The 19,558-nt window shown below is 40.1% G+C and overlaps 5 protein-coding genes across 11 annotated transcripts; 1 reads left to right on the top strand and 4 right to left on the bottom strand.

The window, feature by feature from the left end:
* Positions 1-482: 482 nt before the first annotated feature.
* LOC135933898 (uncharacterized) lies at positions 483-4,145 on the bottom strand. Of its 5 annotated transcripts, none has more exons than XM_065475309.1 (13): positions 3,963-4,145; positions 3,556-3,715; positions 3,402-3,498; positions 3,195-3,335; positions 3,090-3,127; positions 2,920-3,022; positions 2,598-2,863; positions 2,000-2,219; positions 1,780-1,943; positions 1,571-1,724; positions 1,378-1,515; positions 1,056-1,226; positions 483-995 (listed from the first exon to the last, which is right to left on the bottom strand). In XM_065475309.1, the coding sequence occupies exons 3-13, from the start codon at positions 3,460-3,462 to the stop codon at positions 682-684; spliced, it is 1,770 nt and encodes a 589-aa protein (XP_065331381.1). In that variant the 5' UTR covers positions 3,463-3,498; positions 3,556-3,715; positions 3,963-4,145; the 3' UTR covers positions 483-681. The 5 variants fall into 5 exon arrangements, with proteins under 5 accessions (XP_065331381.1, XP_065331379.1, XP_065331382.1 ...); XM_065475307.1 differs by having other exon boundaries at positions 3,402-3,495; XM_065475310.1 differs by having other exon boundaries at positions 3,402-3,486.
* A 157-nt stretch (positions 4,146-4,302) lies between these two features.
* Sc2 (trans-2,3-enoyl-CoA reductase Sc2) lies at positions 4,303-7,409 on the bottom strand. The gene is made up of 6 exons (XM_065475315.1): positions 7,250-7,409; positions 6,939-6,989; positions 6,129-6,442; positions 5,764-5,980; positions 5,510-5,702; positions 4,303-4,735 (listed from the first exon to the last, which is right to left on the bottom strand). Exons 1-6 carry the CDS (start codon positions 7,253-7,255, stop codon positions 4,608-4,610), a joined length of 909 nt encoding a protein of 302 aa, XP_065331387.1. The 5' UTR covers positions 7,256-7,409; the 3' UTR covers positions 4,303-4,607.
* A 320-nt stretch (positions 7,410-7,729) lies between these two features.
* On the top strand, positions 7,730-14,135 carry Sec24AB (Protein transport protein Sec24AB). Of its 2 annotated transcripts, none has more exons than XM_065475305.1 (15): positions 7,730-7,909; positions 8,203-8,284; positions 8,377-8,649; positions 8,709-9,477; positions 9,535-9,637; positions 9,753-9,879; positions 9,937-10,278; positions 10,331-10,488; positions 10,546-10,765; positions 10,818-10,971; positions 11,022-11,308; positions 11,370-11,545; positions 11,606-11,743; positions 13,058-13,359; positions 13,474-14,135. In XM_065475305.1, exons 2-15 carry the CDS (start codon positions 8,239-8,241, stop codon positions 13,583-13,585), a joined length of 3,207 nt encoding a protein of 1,068 aa, XP_065331377.1. In that variant the 5' UTR covers positions 7,730-7,909; positions 8,203-8,238; the 3' UTR covers positions 13,586-14,135. The 2 variants fall into 2 exon arrangements, with proteins under 2 accessions (XP_065331377.1, XP_065331378.1); XM_065475306.1 differs by lacking the exon at positions 7,730-7,909 and adding an exon at positions 8,040-8,062.
* Positions 14,136-14,174: 39 nt separating this feature from the next.
* LOC135933901 (uncharacterized protein KIAA0513) lies at positions 14,175-16,768 on the bottom strand. Its single transcript, XM_065475314.1, has 8 exons — positions 16,335-16,768; positions 16,180-16,283; positions 16,033-16,119; positions 15,363-15,532; positions 15,110-15,299; positions 14,840-15,059; positions 14,690-14,784; positions 14,175-14,637 (listed from the first exon to the last, which is right to left on the bottom strand). The coding sequence occupies exons 1-8, from the start codon at positions 16,535-16,537 to the stop codon at positions 14,543-14,545; spliced, it is 1,164 nt and encodes a 387-aa protein (XP_065331386.1). The 5' UTR covers positions 16,538-16,768; the 3' UTR covers positions 14,175-14,542.
* Positions 16,769-16,912: 144 nt separating this feature from the next.
* LOC135933906 (DAZ-associated protein 2-like) lies at positions 16,913-19,556 on the bottom strand. 2 transcript variants are annotated; one of them, XM_065475318.1, is made up of 5 exons: positions 19,324-19,556; positions 18,419-18,451; positions 18,202-18,332; positions 17,451-17,657; positions 16,913-17,392 (listed from the first exon to the last, which is right to left on the bottom strand). In XM_065475318.1, exons 1-5 carry the CDS (start codon positions 19,337-19,339, stop codon positions 17,201-17,203), a joined length of 579 nt encoding a protein of 192 aa, XP_065331390.1. In that variant the 5' UTR covers positions 19,340-19,556; the 3' UTR covers positions 16,913-17,200. The 2 variants fall into 2 exon arrangements, with proteins under 2 accessions (XP_065331390.1, XP_065331391.1); XM_065475319.1 differs by having other exon boundaries at positions 18,211-18,332; positions 19,324-19,550.
* Between the last annotated feature and the right edge of the window lie 2 nt (positions 19,557-19,558).

The following is a 19,558-nucleotide window of genomic DNA, read 5'->3' as shown; positions in this document are numbered from 1 at the left end:
GTCAATTTCTATTTTGCAGATACTAAAAAATGCCTAATATCCAGGGTTGCAAAACACCGCATTTTTGTAAATTAAAAAAATGCAGTGCAGTGGTAAACCCCCCTTTTTCAATTTTTACCAGGTTTTTGGCATCAGGCATAATATGTTTGCACCTCTGTTTTCAATATAATAATTAGCTCATGAACTCAAATGAGAAATTTTCAGAGATATGTTTTTGGAGAAATTGAGGCAGCAAATGACAGTTTAAAAGAAAAAAATCTGCACAAAAGAGGAAAATTTCACCACTCCGACCGCAAATTTTAGGTTTTAAAAATTAATCATTCTTTTATTTCTTGCGCTAGAAATTGGTAAAAATTGAGTGGTAAAAACCAGTGGTGAAAAACCGGGTGGTAAGCAAATGCAACCCTGCTATTATCTATAATCACATTACTATAGGTTAGGGCTCACGTTATGGCCCCCATGGATAGTTCAATAATGACGACTTGTTGACACTTTTAATTAAGGCTTTTATTAAAAAAACAATTGATTTCAAAATTTCCTTTCTTTTTTTCTTTAGCTGGCTTTGAAAAATACAGGCATGACTTTTCATGAAGTAATATTTTTAAGTTAGATTAAAAAAGTCCCTGTGTGTTATCACTGGAGAGCTAGTTTTTTTTAGATAACAAAATAATTAAAAAACGCTTATTCGTCATTGATCAATTGACCACCTGCATTTCGGCCTGTGCAGCGCATCATCAAACTGTACATCCACACAGGCACCAGATCTGGCCTTTCTCTAAAAACGAGAACCAAGGCGCACATGGTTATTAACCAGGAACAAGTGATGCCAACGATCCACCAAATCACATAACTCCTATTTTGCTCCCTTGATTCTTGCGTGTATTCCGCTTCAGAATCGATGTATTCTTCAGAACTTTGTTTGTTAATAGATATATCTTCATCCTCGACAGCCAAAAATGGTGACTCGGTTAGCTGAGGGGCAATGGTGGCTTGCTCTAAATATGTATTCATGCAGTTTTAAATAATCTGTTGAAAAATATAAAAACTATTTTTACCAGCAGTGACAGTTGAGCATGTAGTCTCCCACTTGTTGGTTGGCATGTAACCTGGCAAACAGGTGCAAATTTCCTTGTCGCACTGAACTTTGCTTTGGCACGATTTGTCACTCATTACACTTCCACAGGTGATATTGCAGTATTTGCCAAAAGTGTTTCTCGGGCAATCTACTTTTAATTAATTATATTAAATCGGAATAGGAAAAGAACAGTAAAACTACAAATAATTACACATTTTTAAATTAAGAAATCATTTGATTTGCATTGAATGATAAAAAATGCTCCGTTTCGCACAAAAATTTGCAATTTAAAATATTTTTACCGCTATTTTTGTTTTTCTCTGTAAAGATGGTTCCATGCACTGCCGCATACTGCTCGTCAGCGTCACTGGAAATAGTTTGGCATACTGTGTTTGTTGGGTCTGTCCCTTCTGGTAGCACGATTTTTGAAGTGAAGAACTCTGCAAGTGGGTTGCTTCAACACTTTGTTTAGATTGACATTTTAGAAAAGCTTACCCTCCTCTCCACAAACTCGAAATGGTTGGTTGATTGCAAAAACCGTGCCCACGAAATGCAAATGAGGACCGAATGGCGGGATAAAATGCAAATAATCCGATGGTGGATTCATCGGCGCCCTAATAATTGCGTGCCTCCACTTTCCATTGGTTGGCTGGTCATTAATTTATGACAGAAAGTCTTTTTTGTTTATTACAAATATTTGCTACCTCTAATTCAATCGTAACGCTTCCGTCTTTGGTTCTAACTAGCGCTTTTCCAAAGCCCGCTCTGAAAAAGTAATGGATGTGAAGACATGAGTTTGTTGGCTTGCTCACTTCATTAACGTTGAATCCCTCTCCGTCCTCTTTTGCATTATGGATCACCACGCGATCTGAAACAATTTTACTAAAATCTTGACCCATTTGGATAAATGATGGTATCCCATACACGCATGTATTTTCCATGATCCGGTTGAGTCCAACGTCCTCACAGATATACCGCTTGGTAATCTGTGATAAGCCGGTTGCTTCCGATAGTCAAGCAAAATTTTTCCGCTAGTCGCATCAATCATTTTGATGCGGTGTGCTAGGCTGTGTTCCTCTTCTATAGAAATTGTGAAGTGTGTCCACTCTTTGCCGTTCTTCAACAAGCTGGCCGAATCTCGAGACTAAAAATAATTTAATCAAAACGTCCCTATAGTTTGAGGAGGAATTTTTCTAAATATTTTTTTCATAAAATTTATTTGATTAGCAGATAACCAATAAAATATAGACTGCATAATAATTTTTTTCAGTTGAAAATTCAGTGCAGCCGCCTCTGAATATAGCGAGAAGCTGTTTTTTTTAGTATATCACAGCAGAAATTTCCTGCTCGGCCAGTATGGTCATAAGGGGATGTTAGCATCCCGTTGTGTAATATGTTATTCTTGGCCTTCAGATGGAACAGGAAAGCTCGTGAATCAGCTTAAACTCTGATACTGGAAATAAATTGCTCGCTTTGGACTGAGGTAGCTGAATTAAATTTAAATTTAATAAAAATGCCTCACATCAGTTTTTGTTAATAGACTGCATCTATGTGAGCTGCGCTCCCTGCTAACCCCGCCAGGACATAGTTCGAGGTTAAGCGATCCCGGGGTCTGGTAGGACGGGTCCAGTGTGATGAGGTACGAAATGCTCGTGTGGGCAGAGTCGCCAGTTTGAAGTGCAATTTGTGCGTCATTTTTCGCAAGGATAGACAAATGCAATCGATTCGTAGTAAATCTACTCAGAAGTTGAAAATTTTCGTTTGGCGCTGTTTGCACTTCGTTGAATTCTGAATGATTTAATTATTAGTTCTCCATTTATATTTTGGTTAACTTTTCAAATCACCGTTCCATCTTTCATCAAGTACTGGAGGTAAAATGTTGTTTTTGACATGCATAGAATTGGTGGAGTCCCAAACGGTTCCGTAGTATTCAAAGTGGCCTCGAATCTGTTGAAAAGTTATACTTCAGCTATTTTATTCATATTATATTTTTACTAAAGCAAAAAATACTTACGAATGACTCAGAGCTTTTGTGTTTCCACCGTTGATGGCCTGATTGGAAAATAAATTTGCAGGACATTTAGTTAAATTATTCTTGCGTTTTTATTGTATACTTTACTTTCATTTGCTCTTCGAACTCCAGCTGGTAGAATCCAAGCTAGACCAACAGATTTATCTTGTGGTCCATTGTAGAAACATTGGAGCTCAGTCGTGGCATTTTGAAGTCGTTGTCTCACAATTAAAAGTTCCTCAGCCTTAGCTACAATTTTTTAAGCATGAATGTATAAGCTTTGAAAATTGTGATATAAATATATTTTCAATTTACCTTTCAATCCGAGAGAGCAAAGGAAAATAAATATGATTGTGAGCTGTTGTGAAAGTCGCATCTCGCTTGAATATTCTTCAATCGCCTAGGATTTCTGCTTTTTAATATTTGTTATTATACTGAAAAAAATATATTAATCGGAACGTAACCTTACCTGTAAAAATTTCTTGCACTTGCTTCGTAGCCGAACAGTTGACAATTAACGATTCATGGCGCGGAGCGATTCAGCTCTTTCTTTGATAGTGCTCGGATTTACTGCATTTGCGCCTTTGAACTGACTTGATCTTTGACTGCCCCTCTAATCAGTGAGATTTCTTCACACCATTGGAAATTGTAATATTAATTTTTTGTTACGTCACAGATTTAAACGCTATTAATTATGTTAGCTAATATTTTTTTGCGCGTTCAGTACTCTTCTTAGAACAAAGAAGGAAATTGTTGTTGTCTATCCACTAGAGATATCGCAAACATTTTTATTTAAAACGCTAGCCTAACCACTCATGGTGTATTCATCTAATGATCAGTATGAAACTAATAAAAACAGCAAGATGATTGACTCACAGTAATTGCAGGCGAATACAGCGCAAAAGAGATTCAAGTTGAGAAATTAAAAACAAATATTGCACTGATCAAGAGACTTGTGTTTATGTGGCAAGAGTACATCGGATGGCAGCTTAAAAGAAGTAGTGGCTATTGTGTAGCCATTAGCGAATCAAAAATCCAAGCAGTCGCGGTCACCCACACCATTCTGTGAATGATTTAAATATTTAATATGCCGCTCTATTGCGTGCGGGTTCGTCTTAAAGATATCCAATCACTAACTCGTAACAGAAATGCTGTTTTTCAGTTCTTGACGACCTCACTATATTGCTGATTGATGGTAAAAGTATAACTCAATATGCTAGTAATAAAGCAATTATTTATTAATCCATTTAGAACAAAGTACAGTGACATAGAAACCAAAACACTGGCACAACCTAACCCAAATAATTAACACGGGAAAGCTTTACATTGAGCTTGGTCAAGGGCCTCTTCAAAACCATTTACGTCAAATGAGCGAAGCTACTGGAATGCAATAACAAAATATGCTGAACAACAATGATGATTTGAACTGACAACTCTACTAAAGGTCGCTGTGCCAAAGAGTGGAGTTGAGTAACAAAAATAGAGAGACTAAGGCAGCAATCAAAGCATTTTGTCCTCAATTTAAATCAGCAGAGGCAAAATAGCTTTGCGACCCTTGGGGTAGTTGGAAAACTCCTTCTTGTACAGTTTGTGTTTGCCAATGGCCCACACGGTCATTTGGTAGAGTCCAGCAAGAGCAAACAGGCCAGCTGAAAGATAACACGTCATATTAAGTTTTGTTCTTTGACTCTACGTGCTCTCAAATTTGAATGAATAATCAAAGAATGCAAGCGTTGTGCTATTGGCTATTACCACAAGTTTTGAATGTCTGCAGCCGCAAACATATTATGGCATCAACGTCTATTTACAAATTTTTAGCTTTTCTCTTCTAATCTTGAATTTAATCTTCTCTACATGGAAAATATTTTATGCAAACCGAGTTCAGCTTATTGCTGTTGAAACGAAAATTCAATATTTTTTATTTAAAAAATTTGTCCTTACTATGCGTGGTTTTCTTCGTCAATTTACGATGCCAAATAATGTAAGGTTTAGAACATTATAAATGCACAGTAGTTAGGTTGAATTTAAAACATCATCACTGATTTTCTCAAAATCTGATAGCATTGGCGCATTAACCCACCAATGATATGTGCATAAGAAATATTATAAAGTGTGGCGTATTCTTGCCAACCATTTTTTTCCAAAACTGTTAAATCGTTTCGTAAAACAAATTTAAAATAACTAATTTGTCGGTATTCATTTCTATTTTCCTGAAAAAAATTTGAACACAATCTTTATCCTCATGTGCAGGAGTGTTTCTATCTGATAAAGATTCCCTTCCTTTCAATTTTCAATATTAACAATCATCTCCCTTCAATTTCAAGTTGAATATTTTTCCTTACTAAAAAATTCTTGCAATAACTTTGTGAGCACTTTTGCAACCTGCTTTCAAACGCGTTCATATTGTTCCAATGTATCCTTACCTGGTAAACACTGGGTCATTGCTGTGAAAGAAGCCCAACTCCCAAATTCGTAGGTGTAGTTGGGGCAAGACACCAGATTGAACAGTCCTGTGAAGGGGTTCGACGTGGGCATGGGGATCTTGCGGACAGTAGTGCCTGGAGGTCGCAGGTTCCTCAGGGCCACATGAATGCTCAAGTTTCCAAGTTGAGAGACCTAAATGGAGAAACAATAATGGTTCAGCCAATTTCATTTTTTGGTGTGTTTTCCATCTTACCCCAAATAATCCAAGGGAGACGTACATCTGGGTATCGGAAGGAGGAGTGAACAGGGGGTGGTTGACGTGGTAGGCGACGTAGGCGGTGAACAACCAGTAGTAAGAGCAGTTCTTGAACAGGTTGAACATTGGCATGGTGGAATGGGAGAATCGGTGGACGAAAACAGTTTCGAAAAGTCGCTTGGCATAATGAACGGACCAGCAAAGGGCAGCAATCCTAAAAAATACCAATTGAACACCTCCAGTTTAATTTCTCTAGCTTAAGAGCTACAAGTATTACTCCTCTCATGAGATGAGAATATTCTTTCAGACTCTGCAATTAATGTTATTTTTAATTAGACAAGCAGAAAAAATCATTTTCTTACTTTGTGCACTGGGATATGGGCTGTGAGGCAGCACCCTCTCCATAGAAGTACCAAGGCCTGGTGTAGAACCAAAGGTAGACGAAAAGAGGTCCTGCGTACTCCGCAAGGAAGACCGTCTTCCAGCCAATTTGGGGTCCTAGGTCCTTCAGGAAAATCTTGGCACCGCTCTTCAGTCCAAAAGAGGAGATGGGCTCGGAGTCCTTCAGGCTGGAACCTTTAACCTCAAGCCTGATGGATTGTCTCTCAGGATACAGAGCTTTCTTCTTTCTGTAGATCTGATCCTTGATCTCCTTAATTGTTGTTGACGGCGCCAACTGCAGGAATAAGTTTTTTTTTAGTTCAATTCTCATTACGTGGTGAGAAAATAAACGTTGAGAGATAAATTCGGTGGAAGTCCTTGAGGAGGTCGTGAACATGGGTTTTGTGAACAATGATTTGCATTTATTCCCATACGCAACACATAGCGTACAAATAAAGCTGACTGCAAATTTTCAGCAGTTAACATTTTAGGAAATTTTGCTCTAAGAATTCATTTTGCATTCCCTGTATGTAGCTTCATAACAGAGGAATGACATATTATTTTAATACTGAGGATAAGCATACAACCTGAATTGGTCTTTAATAAAGTAAAAAAACCGGAGAAACCTGCAATGTCACTCTCGTCAAGGGCAACATATTGCACTATCCTTTTTACTATCCAGTCATTCTCAAGAATTATACTAAAAAAAACGGAAATATTTTTATTTTTCCTGTTAGGTACGAAATTTGTTTGGAACTGCATATTAAAATAGTTTTAAAATGAATACTCACTCCAGTTAAGGTGAAAAGTGGTTTCGATCCCGAAGTACTCAAAACTTCAATCTGCAAAAATTACATAAACAAGTCCATCAAAACCAAGATAAGCGCGAACAAAATCGTTTTGGGTGTATAAGATTGACTTTCTTATGGACTGACCATCTTCTTAGAATTGGAGCATCAGCCCATATTAACATCAAACTTTCTACAAAAAGGAGAAAAGTTGAAAAAGAAACACAGGCACATGAAAATGCCACTCTGCACTGAGGAGACGATCTTTATCCACAGGGAGTATGTTCTGAAAAAATGTTCAGCTAGTAATTTACCTCCATGGTCGCGTATCAAAATTGCGTCGATTTGCTATCACGAAAAGAAGCCGCTAAAGTGCCACAGCAGATGACCAGCGAGAGTGAGGTCGAATTTTTTAGTCTCCTGTGTTGATCGCTGACCATTCAGGTGTTGAGCAGCGCAGAGACGAAGCGGTAACGGTGAAAACTCTACTTAACACTTAACGATTAACCAACCTAGAACTTGCTTGTAATACATACCGGTTGCCAGAAAGTTGATCTGCTTGCTTTTTACCTTGTCGCTTGTCGACTGGCAGAAATAGAAAAATAACGTAGGAATTACTCTGACCATTCTTTTAGTTTAAAAATATTTTTAAATTTAACTGTTCGATATCAGTTTATATTTTTCTTTGCATTTGTTTTCTAAACTGCAAATAAATAATAGAAAAACAAAATAATAATAACATTATTCAAATTTCCCGCTGTACTGGTGATGTGGAAGGAGAAACAAATGAATGAATGCATTGCATTTATGAGTTGCTCGCGAAGAATGAGGGCAAAGGTAGACACGGCACAAGTCGTCGGTCGTTTTGCATAATTTTTATTTAGCTAATCGCATTTTGTCGGCATTCACTGGGTCCGGAGCAAATCTGCAGCTTGCATGCTCCCGAGAGCCGCGATCACCGGGCCGCTTTAAAGGTCAGTTACTCCAACAGTTGACACCGAAAGTTGGTCAAGGTGTTCTGGGCTGAAGTGTGTAGCTGTTGACATTGCTAGTTCTGTTTCGCACGTTTGACGGATTAGGCAAGCACGCATCAGCTGCGTTGGTAAATCTCTGTGATCTGATAGCGTGTAAGAAGTATTTCAAACGTTCCTTTATTGCGGATGGAGTATAATTTCAGTACAAATTTTAATCAACGAAGCACCCAAAATTTTTAACTGACGTGGAAGATAAAATGACAGCCTGCAATGTGTCACTACTTTTGTTTCAGTCTATCAAGTGCCACTCGCATAGCAGCTGAATCAAAATGGACCCCAGATATGGGCCTTCCTCAATAGGGTCCCCTTTTCCAGGTAAGAAATTCTAACATGCTTTTTGTTTTCTGTTTTTCATGCAACTCTAAGACGACGATTCGTTACGAAATTATTTTGTTATTTGTCTGCAGCGCCTGCAAGACCGCAGATGCCGACCCTTCCCAATGGTCAGCCCCCATGGGGCCAGCCTTTACAAGCACCGCCTCCGCCTGTGAACGGGCACCAAGTGAGGCACCCCCAGAGTGGGCCTTTTCCTCCTGCTCCATCCTCTGTCAACGGCCCGCCTCCTCCTTTCATGAACGGACCTCAAAAAAATCCTCCGCAGTTCCAAAATGTGAGGCCATCTCCAGTTCCCATGGATTCCCCAAACAGAAATTCGCCGTTGATGATGGGCAATGCCAAAGGTAAAATTTATCTTGAATCGGGACGTTTTTTTACAAAATAACGCCTGTTTATTACACAGACATTGCTGGAACTCAGCCACCATTCGCTGGACAACCGCAACCACCACTCGCAGGACCCCCACAGCCTCAATTCTCAGGACCCCCCCAGCCTCAATTCTCAGGACCCCCCCAGCAGCCGATGGGTTTTCAACCAATGACCAGTCCTCGACCGCCCACTTTGCCACCTGGTCAAAATGCTCCCTACCCTGGTCAAAACTCCTCCCCTGCACTGGGAGGACCGCCTAGGCCTCCACAAAGCCTCGGAGGACCCCTTGTGAGAATGCCTCCGTTCTTAGGACCCACCTCTCCACAGGGCCCCCCGCAAACAAACGCAGGTCCACCATCAAACACTCCTTTCTACAACATGCACACACCCAATCCTCCCATCTCGAGCCCTGTTGCACCACAAATGCCTCCTCCATCAAGTCAGGTGCCACCTCAGCCAACGAGTGCGCCGACGTTCTCGCCAATGCAGCAGCGACCACCCGCGGGCAACCAAATTCCTGCCCCGATGGCGAATCGGTATCCACCGCAGCCCCAGCAAGTTCAATCACCTGCCTACCCAAATCATAGAGTGTTCCCTCAGCCCACAACACAATCTATGGACGGGCTGACGTCGCAGATGGGCTCCATGTCCGTTACTCAACAAGGCTTCAATAGACTTTGGGGCAACAATATGGATTCATACGACTTGCTGCAGAATAGGAACATTTTGCCACCAACCAAAATAGAGGCGCCCTCCATCAATCTTCAGCACACGTTTGTTGACGCCCAGAACTGCAGTCCTGAGTATGATTTTGTCCTCTATTCAATATCACATCGTTAATAGCGAATTTGTGTATTTAGAATTTTCAGGTGTACCCTGACTAAAATCCCCGAGACCAAATCCCTCTTGGACAAGTCACGCTTACCTCTTGGAATACTAATTCATCCTTTCAAGGACCTAAGTGTAAGCAATTCAAACTTTTTCTATTGCGCTGCGTATTATTTGTTAAATCTTCATCTGACTTCATCGTCGTGTTTTATCTTATTTCACCATATTGAAAAATATTTTCAACTTACAGCAACTTCCCGTCATTCAATGTAACACTATCGTTCGGTGTCGTGCTTGTCGGACGTACATAAATCCATTTGTCTATTTTATCGATCATCGTCGGTGGAAGTGCAACATCTGCTTCAGAGTCAATGAGCGTAAGTTTTGCATAATATTTCTTTGAGCACAATTTGACCCAGAACATTTGCTTTTAGTCCCTGATGAGTTCCAATACGACCCTGTCAGTAAAACATACGGCGAGCCTTCCAGGAGGCCTGAGGTCAAGTCTGCTACCATTGAGTTCATTGCCCCTTCAGAGTACATGGTGCGGCCTCCACAGCCTGCGGTTTACCTGTTCGTTCTTGAAGTGTCGAGAGCAGCGATAGAGACGGGATACTTGAAGCTAGTGTGTGATATTCTCCTGGCAGAGTTAGATAACCTGCCTGGAGATAGCAGGACTCATGTTGGCTTCATCACCTACGACTCCTCTGTTCACTTCTACGAACTCGTAGAAGATGCTCAAAAGCCTCACATGATGGTAGTTGGCGACATCGATGGTAACATTATAATATGAGAACCCCGTTTTGGATTTGATTGTTGTTTTTGCAGAAATCTTCCTCCCGTGTCCTGCAAATCTGCTTGTAAACCTGCATGAAGCGACAGATTTGGTTCGAGAACTGTTGATGGATTTGCCCAACAAGTTCCAAGGAAACCCAGAGCCCAGCTCAGCCCTTGGAGCTGCACTGCAGGCATCTTACAAACTCATGGTAAATTGTTTTGGGAATTATGCCCGTGGAAATTTATTGAAGATTTGAAATATGCAGTCCTCAACTGGAGGACGCGTCACCGTTTTCCAAGTCACTCTGCCTGGATTAGGCCCTGGTGCTCTGCAAGCTCGATCGTCAGGTGGCGCTAAGGACGCATCTCCGTTGCTCAGCCCTGCGATTGATTTCTACAAAAGGCTTGCTCTGGAATGTTCAGCATCTCAGATTGCCGTCGATTTATTCCTGCTAAATTCGCAATTTGCGGACTTGGCAACTATAAGTATGTCGTCAGAGTTTGTTTGTCTTTGTCATATCTACAATGGGTATATTAGGTGGAATCGCGAGATTTAGTGGCGGATGCATTCACCACTTCCCAGATTTCCATGTGGCCAGCAAACTGCATGAGGAGCAACTGGAACGCTGTTTCCGCAGATATTTGACCAGAAAAATTGGTTTTGAGGCTGTGATGAGAGTTAGGTGCACAAGGTTTGCGCTCACTTTAACTTACTCCACAAAATTTAATCGACTCTTTGCAGAGGCCTTGGTATCCATACATTCCATGGAAATTTCTTTGTGAGATCAACGGATTTGCTTTCGCTGCCAAATGTCAGCCCAGACTCGGGTTTCGGAATGCAGCTGGCCATTGAAGAAAATCTGAACGACCTTCAGAATGTCTGCCTCCAAGCAGCATTGCTCTACACATCAAGCAAGGGTGAAAGGCGGATCCGAGTGCACACGATGTGTCTGCCGATCGCAAGCAACATCAATGATGTCATAGTCTCTGCCGATCAGCAGTGTATTGTTGGACTTTTAACCAAAATGGGTTTGTAATCTCTATAGCTAAGCGTGGGTCGTATTCTAAACATCCCTCAACCCTTTCACAGCTGTTGACCGCTCGCAGGCTTCGTCACTATCTGACGCACGAGAAGCATTTATCAATGTTGCTGTAGACGTTCTGTCAACCTTCAAAGCGACTCAAAACATGGGTGGTCCAAGCGGTCTTATGGCGCCCCACAGCCTAAGACTGCTTCCTCTGTACATTGTGGCCTTGCTTAGACATGTAAGACGCTTCAATCAAATCCTGATGCACTTTTCTTATCGCTGTCATTCATTTTTGCAGCCTGCATTTAGGGCTAGTTCAAACGTAAGGATCGACGACCGAGTCTATGCCATGTGCCAGTTCAAGTCACTCCCACTTGGCGCTCTAATGCAAAGTGTTTTCCCTGACTTGTACCCTCTGCACTGTCTGACTGATGAGGTATGTTTCCTTATTTTAGTGGATTTTTTGGAACGAAGCTGTAATTACTCGTAAAACAAGTTGGTTCTCTACTCGCACAAAGTTTTTGTGTTATATGAAGAAATTTGTTTTAATTTTTCAAGTTTTGCTTTAGTTTTTTTTAATCAGCCTAAATTTAAACAGTATGTCTATGATGTACGCTCTCCAAAGAAATTCTATTGAGTTGTAACGTAACGTTGCTTAAAGATTATTTGAATTTGCTAAGTATAATGACTAAAATGTAGAGGTCTCAGCCGCGAAATTTAAGGTGGCGGCTGCGGGACCAGATTTAACTTTTTGACCGGCGGCTGGCCATTTTCACCAGCAGCTGGCGCGGCTGATAATATTTCAAACGTGAAGTTTGATTGTGCTTTACAATCTATAGGGCCGGTAGACATTTTTTCTACTGCACCTTTTTTAATTTTTGACCCTTTTTCACCCGCGGCTGGCGCAGCTTAGCCAGACTCGTGGCGGCTGCCCACGTGACCCAAAATTTGTCTGCTGGCGCAGCGCGGCTGGCTGAGACCTCTACTAAAATCATGTCACTAAGAGAACCGATTTTATTTTTGGTCTATTCTATGGTCTTGTTCATGACTTGCAGTTCTGGCGGCGCGCTACGTTTAATTGTTTCGCCTTAACAGGCTTTGCATCTTCCTTGTCTCTATGTTGTTAAACGTGACTTCACCAACCTAAAAATTAATCGGTTGTGACTCAATTTGAGTCACTTTATTGTCCCCAATATTAACAAAGTTAAGTAACCCTTAAACAACATAAGAAAGTGATTATAAATTTTAAAATTAATATTCCCTGATGATAAATTTATAACTGAGATATTTTGGGATATATTAGCATGAATTTGCATATACAGGTTCTTCGTATAACTGATATTTGAAAGAACTATAAATAATATTAATGGCTCATTGTTTGATAAATTGATGAAATGACAAGCAATGATGTATCCTGACGCCTTAACAACCCATTATTTTGAATTTGAATAACAACTTGCCATGATATAGATTTCAATATTTTCTATCAAATTTGAAAATCACGTGAAAAATATAATTGGCTTGGAAGGGGTTTAGTCAGAATTACTTCTTGGTTCGTCCACTTTAGCATTGCATAAAGCACTAATTTTCGTCTAACCTTGTTTTCAAGGTAGTAATTTGGACATATTCCCGTTTATTTTCAATTTCTATCAAATTAATTTCCACAATTTGTCAATCACACTGCTAGCTCTTTGCTTTTTAACCAAATATATTTGATTTTGTAGAAAATTAAAATTGTTTTGTCTTTCAGGGAGCTCTGGAAATCGAAGGGAAAGTCATCCCACAACCTCCAAGGCTACAATTGTCTGCCGAGAAGTTTGATTCTAAAGGGCTCTTCCTCATTGACACTGGCGACAATTTGATCATGTACGTTCTGCGCCACATAAATCCTGCGCTGTGCAGGGTTCTGTTGGGAGCGCCATCATTTGAGGCCATACCTGATGTGATGTATGAGCTTCCTGTCTTGGACAACAAGGATTCAGAGCGGTTGCGGGCTTTTGTAACCTACTTGCAGGAAATCAAGCCATACCAGCCATCCATCCAAATTATCAGGTAAGGATCGCCAAAATCTTTCCACTTCTCCCTCTGTGCTGGGGGTAAACGTTTTTTTCTTGCATGCCAAACCATCTTTTGACTCATGTTGCATCTTGGTGTGTGCTGTTGCAGAGAGGACAGCAAATACCGTAGCAGATTTTTGCAATACCTGCTGGAAGATCGTTCGGAGTCGTCACTTTCATACTATGAATTTTTGCAACACTTGAAAACGCAAGTGAAGTGATAAAACGCACGTTGGGACTAAAATTAATCGAGCACACATTTTGCTGGTTTGTAAGAAGAAAAATATCTGCTTTTTGTATTTGGGTTGATTCAGTTAAAATGCTCTCTGCTGAGTGGAATTCACATTGATGATGATAATGAAAGTCAACCCGGCAATGTTAGACGTGATCAATATTGGTTCACCATATAATTAAGACGCGAGCGCCATGTAATTTACGTTGTATTCTCTGATGTTGGGTGTGTGTTCCTTATTTACTGTTACTGCGATGGCAACTAATACGTTTCCTTGTTCAACGTTGCCTTTGTTATCGGTATCATTAAAAAAATGCGTACCAAAATTTTTGATTCGAATCCAGTAACTTTATTTTAATCAAAGACTTTCCAGCAAATAATGTAAAACGAAAGCGTGGATAGTTGATTGAGCAATAATTGGAAACGATGATTAAACCACTACTTCGATTATTTTGTGTGCATGATGTGCTGATTGACTGGAAAACTTCGCGAGAATGTTTTGCATTGTTTACGAGGATAAATATATTTGCCTTATTATACGTTGGTTGTGTCTTTTAGAAGAAATTAAAATCCCACTGTATGGCAGAGATAGAAAACTTTATTCGCCATGATTGCAATTAAAAAAAATCACAGGGCAACATTATTATATTATCAGCTATAGTCATAACATGTTAGCATGATTTATTCTGGGAGCTCATTATTTAAATGGCTCTGGATAGTTATTGTGTTATTGTCGATGAACAAAAATGACGGCCACTATAGTTAGTTGCTTTCCAGTTTATATAACTATTTCTACTTTCTATAGGCAAAAGTAAAGTTCAAGGCGCATTAATTGCATTTCAAGGTCTCGTTCGATTGATATTATTACAGTAGTAATTATTAATCAATTTTTTCAAGTTAAATGTCTAATTCGAAGTCTGGGGAAGATGGATTGGAAAGAAGCAATTCAGGAGTGCCAAAGCGACTTTGTTGGAGTAGGTTGGCATGTTGGTTCCGTGACATACAAATCGTCTAAGTTATCCCGCAGCATTTTTTCTTGCTCTAAACGTAGAACAGTCACAATTTTGACAAATTCAGATATACAAAATCTCACCCTCGCTGAGACTAGCGATTGTGCACTGTTTTCTCAAGAACTCCATTAACATATCTTTCGTCAGCCCAAAGGCATGCATATTGCTTGTAAACGTGCTGAAAATCACGTTACAAGTTATGACAACTTTACGTGAGATATTATTTTGCTCACCCCAACTGGCCGAAAGTGATGTTCTCCTGATATGCTCTCTCATCTGTGATTGCTTCCATCTGGTTGTTGAGAACATCTTCTCTCGTAGCCACTGGCCTGACCGATCTTTCCCCTTGCAGCGCTTCAAAAAAGGCTGCGTTCCAAAAGCGCAACGAATGAAAGATGGGCTGATCTTTGAGCACAGTGAATATGTACTGCCGCATTGGTGGCGGACCCTTGGCTGCAATATTTCGCTCAGTGGACTGTCATTAAGTTTTCACCAATGCTTACATTCGTAATAAAAGGTGAAACACATGTTCATTAAGGTTTTAGCAGGCCCAAAGTCGTCCGAGTCAGCGCACTCAAATAAAATTATGGCAAAGTACTGAGCCAGGCTGAAGAAGGTTGATTCAGGCACTCTTTTATGTTGTGCTCTTTGAGCATTGACAAACCGGGCAAACCACAGCCTCCCAGGCTCATCCTGCAAAATAAATTAGTTGTAATTTGACATTTTCAATCCATACAATCCATCAATTTGTCCAACCTGGGCAAATTTACCGAAGGCAGCTTTCTGATCCCTATTTATTGAGTTGCTATCACTGAACAACGTGGCCACGAAAATTTTCATAAACTCGATGGCCTCCACTGTCGCTTCATCGGTTTGTGAATCCAAACTCAAACTTGAAGCCCATGACTGGATCGACCCCTCCGAACCTATTTGCATTAGAAAAAGTAAAATTTTGACAATATTATTGAAAAACTAAGTTTAGCGAACTCCCACATATTATATTCATTTAGTTTATTTTTAATGTATAAATTAAAAGATGTTATAAAAAATGAAGAAATTTCTAAGATGAAATAATGATTTTTCCAAGATTTATGTATGACGTCCAGTATAATATTGAAATTCAATCAAAAAATAAATGAAAGTGATAAATTAACTTGATATTATATATTGATTCATCACACTCTCACGTAAGATTTTTTCAATTAAAATGCAAAGGTTTTGACATTTAACATGCGTGTTAATTGCGCTGAAACGATGTCTCCAAAACCATTAAAATTGGCCCAGAAACTGTCTAATTTGTAAGGAAAAATGTTCTAAAAATAGTCGAATATTTCTCGAAAAACCCCATCTAAAACTCAAAGCTCTTCTCACCAGATATTTTAATTGTTATTATTATTTTTCTTTTTTTCTTTTTTTGCACACTCACCTGATTGGATGTACTGCTTCTTATCCGATTCAACGCTGAGAGTGCTTGGCCCATATCCATCGTTGTCGGAGCCACTGCTTTGTGCATCTGTGTGGCAAATTTTCATTTCAATGAGATCAATCACCAAAGAAAAAGGTGCCGACTTGCCAATTTTGTAAGTGAGGCGCTCAAAGGGATCGGCGCCGCTCGCCACAATGGACCCGTTGGGACTGTTCACTCGTATCTCCTTCTCAGGGTTCTCGTTGCTGACGCTGCTGCGAAATTAGATCGAAAATTTACCATATGCTTCATCAATAACTCACTCAATTTGCGGCTTTTCCTCGCAAGGCGTTTGCAGGTCCGAGCTGTTTGATCGGATTGACAGCGCCGACTCGAGGCGCGAGCTGAGTCCGTTGAAGAGCCGTGTCCTCGACGTCGACGGCCGCAACACCGACTGCAGACCAGAGCGGGTTTTGTCCATCAACCCTTGGAGCAGCTCCTCCCGCCGGCTCGGCACCTCGACCATGTCTCCCCTTGGCTCGCAATCAGCGGCTGGCCATACTGGTTAGGCTGCCCGCGAGAAACCACAGACCGACCTGCGTTTGTGGTGGTGCCTGTTTGGAGAACGCCACGCCTTCCTCACTGTGCCAATTTGCGCTCCAGCAGCAAGGGGATGGAGGGGGTGCAAAAAGGGGTGAATGTATCACTCGCCTTTTTGTCAATAGAGGGTGCGAGAAATTTATGTGATAAATATCATATTTTTGGTTTCCAACTTGGAAATTTTTTGCTGAAACTTTCCTGTTTCCTGTTTTGCTTATCTCATTTTATTTATAGCAATGATTAACTAAACTTGTTTGTTTACATCCTCACTGGAAGTATGCATTAATTAAACAAGAGGGAATATTTTTCAGACCAGAATCAAATCAAGTTTTATTAGAATAATTATACACATTATGCGCCTAGAGTATCCTAAATTACACGATCACATTCATTAGGTAATGATACAATACTCTTCATTCACAGTAGATTTTGTCACAGTTGCGGTGCTTGAATAGTTTTGTATGACTAAAAATGAGTGCTACGCTATAAAATTTGGTCAGCACAACAAAATAGACCCGCTAAAATAAACAAATAAAATGAATCAATGGAAGATACTCAGGTAGCAATACCATGTGGAATGTTGGCGAATCTACCAAAAAGTCATTCCGCCGCCTGAAGAAGAGCCTGTGAAGAAGTTGCCCTTTTTCTGTCCTACAACTACGTTGTGGCCAGCCATGGAAGCCATTTGAGCCGAATTGGGAGCAATGCCTGGTGGCGCTGGGGGTACAACCGGCTGACTGATGCTGTTGAATCTTGCGCCTCCGTCAAAAGCGGCAACCCCCTGGTCAGAGCAGTTATTAAGAAATCATTTTCAAAGACTAGGGGAAATGGACACGTACAGGCATCACAAGCGTTGTTGGCTTAGACTGTTGGACATGTGTCGGGTACGGAGCCTGGGGCACCTGGGGGTAATAGGCTGGCTGTTGTGCAAATCCACCGGGATATCCTCCGAAAGCTTGCATCTGCTGATAGTTCTGGGCAGAAGAAGCGGCAGAAGCAGCTGCCTGGTATGTGGGGTACATGCCTGGTTGCTGTTGCGGCTGCATCTGAAATTGGTCTCTAATGAGCAACTCCAACCGCTTCAATTATGATCAGAAATGCATCTCTTGATTTAATTTTAAGTTGTAAGGTTGTATGACGCGGAGCGCGACACGCAACAGGAGTGCCTCACGACCCAAAATCATAAGGCCGAAAGTGTTTTTTTGCAGGAGCCCAGATTTTCTTTGAGTTACTGAATTCACAGGACAGGAAATATTATCAGAAGACCAAGATTTCTTGCATAATGCCGAAAAACGCTGCCTTGTGGCAATAGCTGGTACTGTGACTGTACTTGGTTTGCACAGAGCCCAATGGCTACACTCGCCCTCAATGCAAAATAAATTGAGTTAATTTAAATCATCGATTTTCAGACTAATGCATTGAGCCTTGTGCAAAATGGTACCAAAAATTCAGCCATCTGCAAAGTTGGTGTATTTATATCATTCGACCTTGATTTTGGGCCATTGCACGCAAAGACTGAGACTTTTAACAACACAAGTATACAAAATTTCAAAATTATTCATTGCTTAATAAGGAAAGAAAATAGTGTACAACTATTACCCATCCACCAGCAGACTGCTGGGCGTGGTGAGCTGCAGGGTCTGCGACAGGATGCGTCATTGCTTGGTCGTAAGTTGGAGGGGCAGTAGGATAATATTGTTGTTGCATTGGCGGATACATTCCTACAAATAAATTATTTAAAAACCATGTTATAACTTTCACGCTCAAACATGAAAACATATTTTAAGTTGTGAGCAAAAATAATTACCAGCTGGTTGAGGCATGCCCATTGGTTGAGGATCTGTAAAGAGCCAAATGATGTTATGAGGAGTGTGTAATGAAATTTTGTATAGATGTATATAAACCAATGTTACATAATTGTAATTTTTAAAATTGCTATTCTGATAGGAGCAATTTAACCAAGCATGGCACTAAAAAAGCTCTTTACGCTTGTAAAATAAAATATATTACCAGCACCAGCCCTTGCAAGCTCTTTTATGATTAAATTTCATGCTTCTGAGTTTTCACAGCTAATTTTGTAGGCAATTTTTTGACACCTTTCAACAATAAATTAATGATAATGACTCATTATGAGCCAAATGACGTCATTCTGATATCTCGTTGTCGTTATTCGAAAAGATAAAAACTTTCTTACTTCCCTTATAGTTCCCCAACAACGTCACTTTAATCCCTCAAACTCGAAACATGATAAGGAATAAAAATGTATTTCCTACTACAATTTAGAGAGTTAAAAGCGATTTGAAGGAAGTAAAGTTAGATTTAAATTATTAGATATATTATATTCATGAGTATATTTTTAAATACAATATTTCAAAAAATTGGAAACGGGATTTTAAAATAAAGTAAATCTTTTAAGGAAAAGAAAGCCAAGACTCTTTACTCATTGTAAATTATTATCTATGATATAATGCCTAAACTTCCTCAGCGATCGCCAGATGTAAGTACATAATCACAAATTGCAAAGTAATACTATGACATTGTCAATGCGCGACCACTGGAAAACAAAATTTATTTTAACGACAATAACGATCGATCCAAAAAGTTAAATGCAGTTGAAATACGTGTGCAACTGGGCTGTTCGAGAACACAAATAATATAATATGTATGTATTCATAATTTAAGTTGGACGCTCGGTCGATGTAAAACGCTTACGGTTTTTCTGGGACATAATGGTTGCTGGAATTGATTTATGGAAAATCCCAATCTTTCGAGTCCAATTAGATTAGGCCGCTTCTACGTCTGTTGAAATTACGTAGCTGTAGCTGTTTCGACTCTGACTCTGCTTGCTTTCTGTGCTTTCCTGTGGAGCGAACAAGAATTTCCTTGCTTTGGCTACTAAAATGTGACCTGCGCTTATTGGTTTGTTTGTCGTCACGGCCGTCACATG

The sequence above is a fragment of the Cloeon dipterum genome, chromosome 1, assembly GCF_949628265.1.
Source record: "Cloeon dipterum chromosome 1, ieCloDipt1.1, whole genome shotgun sequence".
Lineage (NCBI taxonomy): Eukaryota > Metazoa > Arthropoda > Insecta > Ephemeroptera > Baetidae > Cloeon > Cloeon dipterum.
Note: the sequence above shows the minus strand (reverse complement) of the source record. Positions and strands in the feature narration are given on the sequence as shown.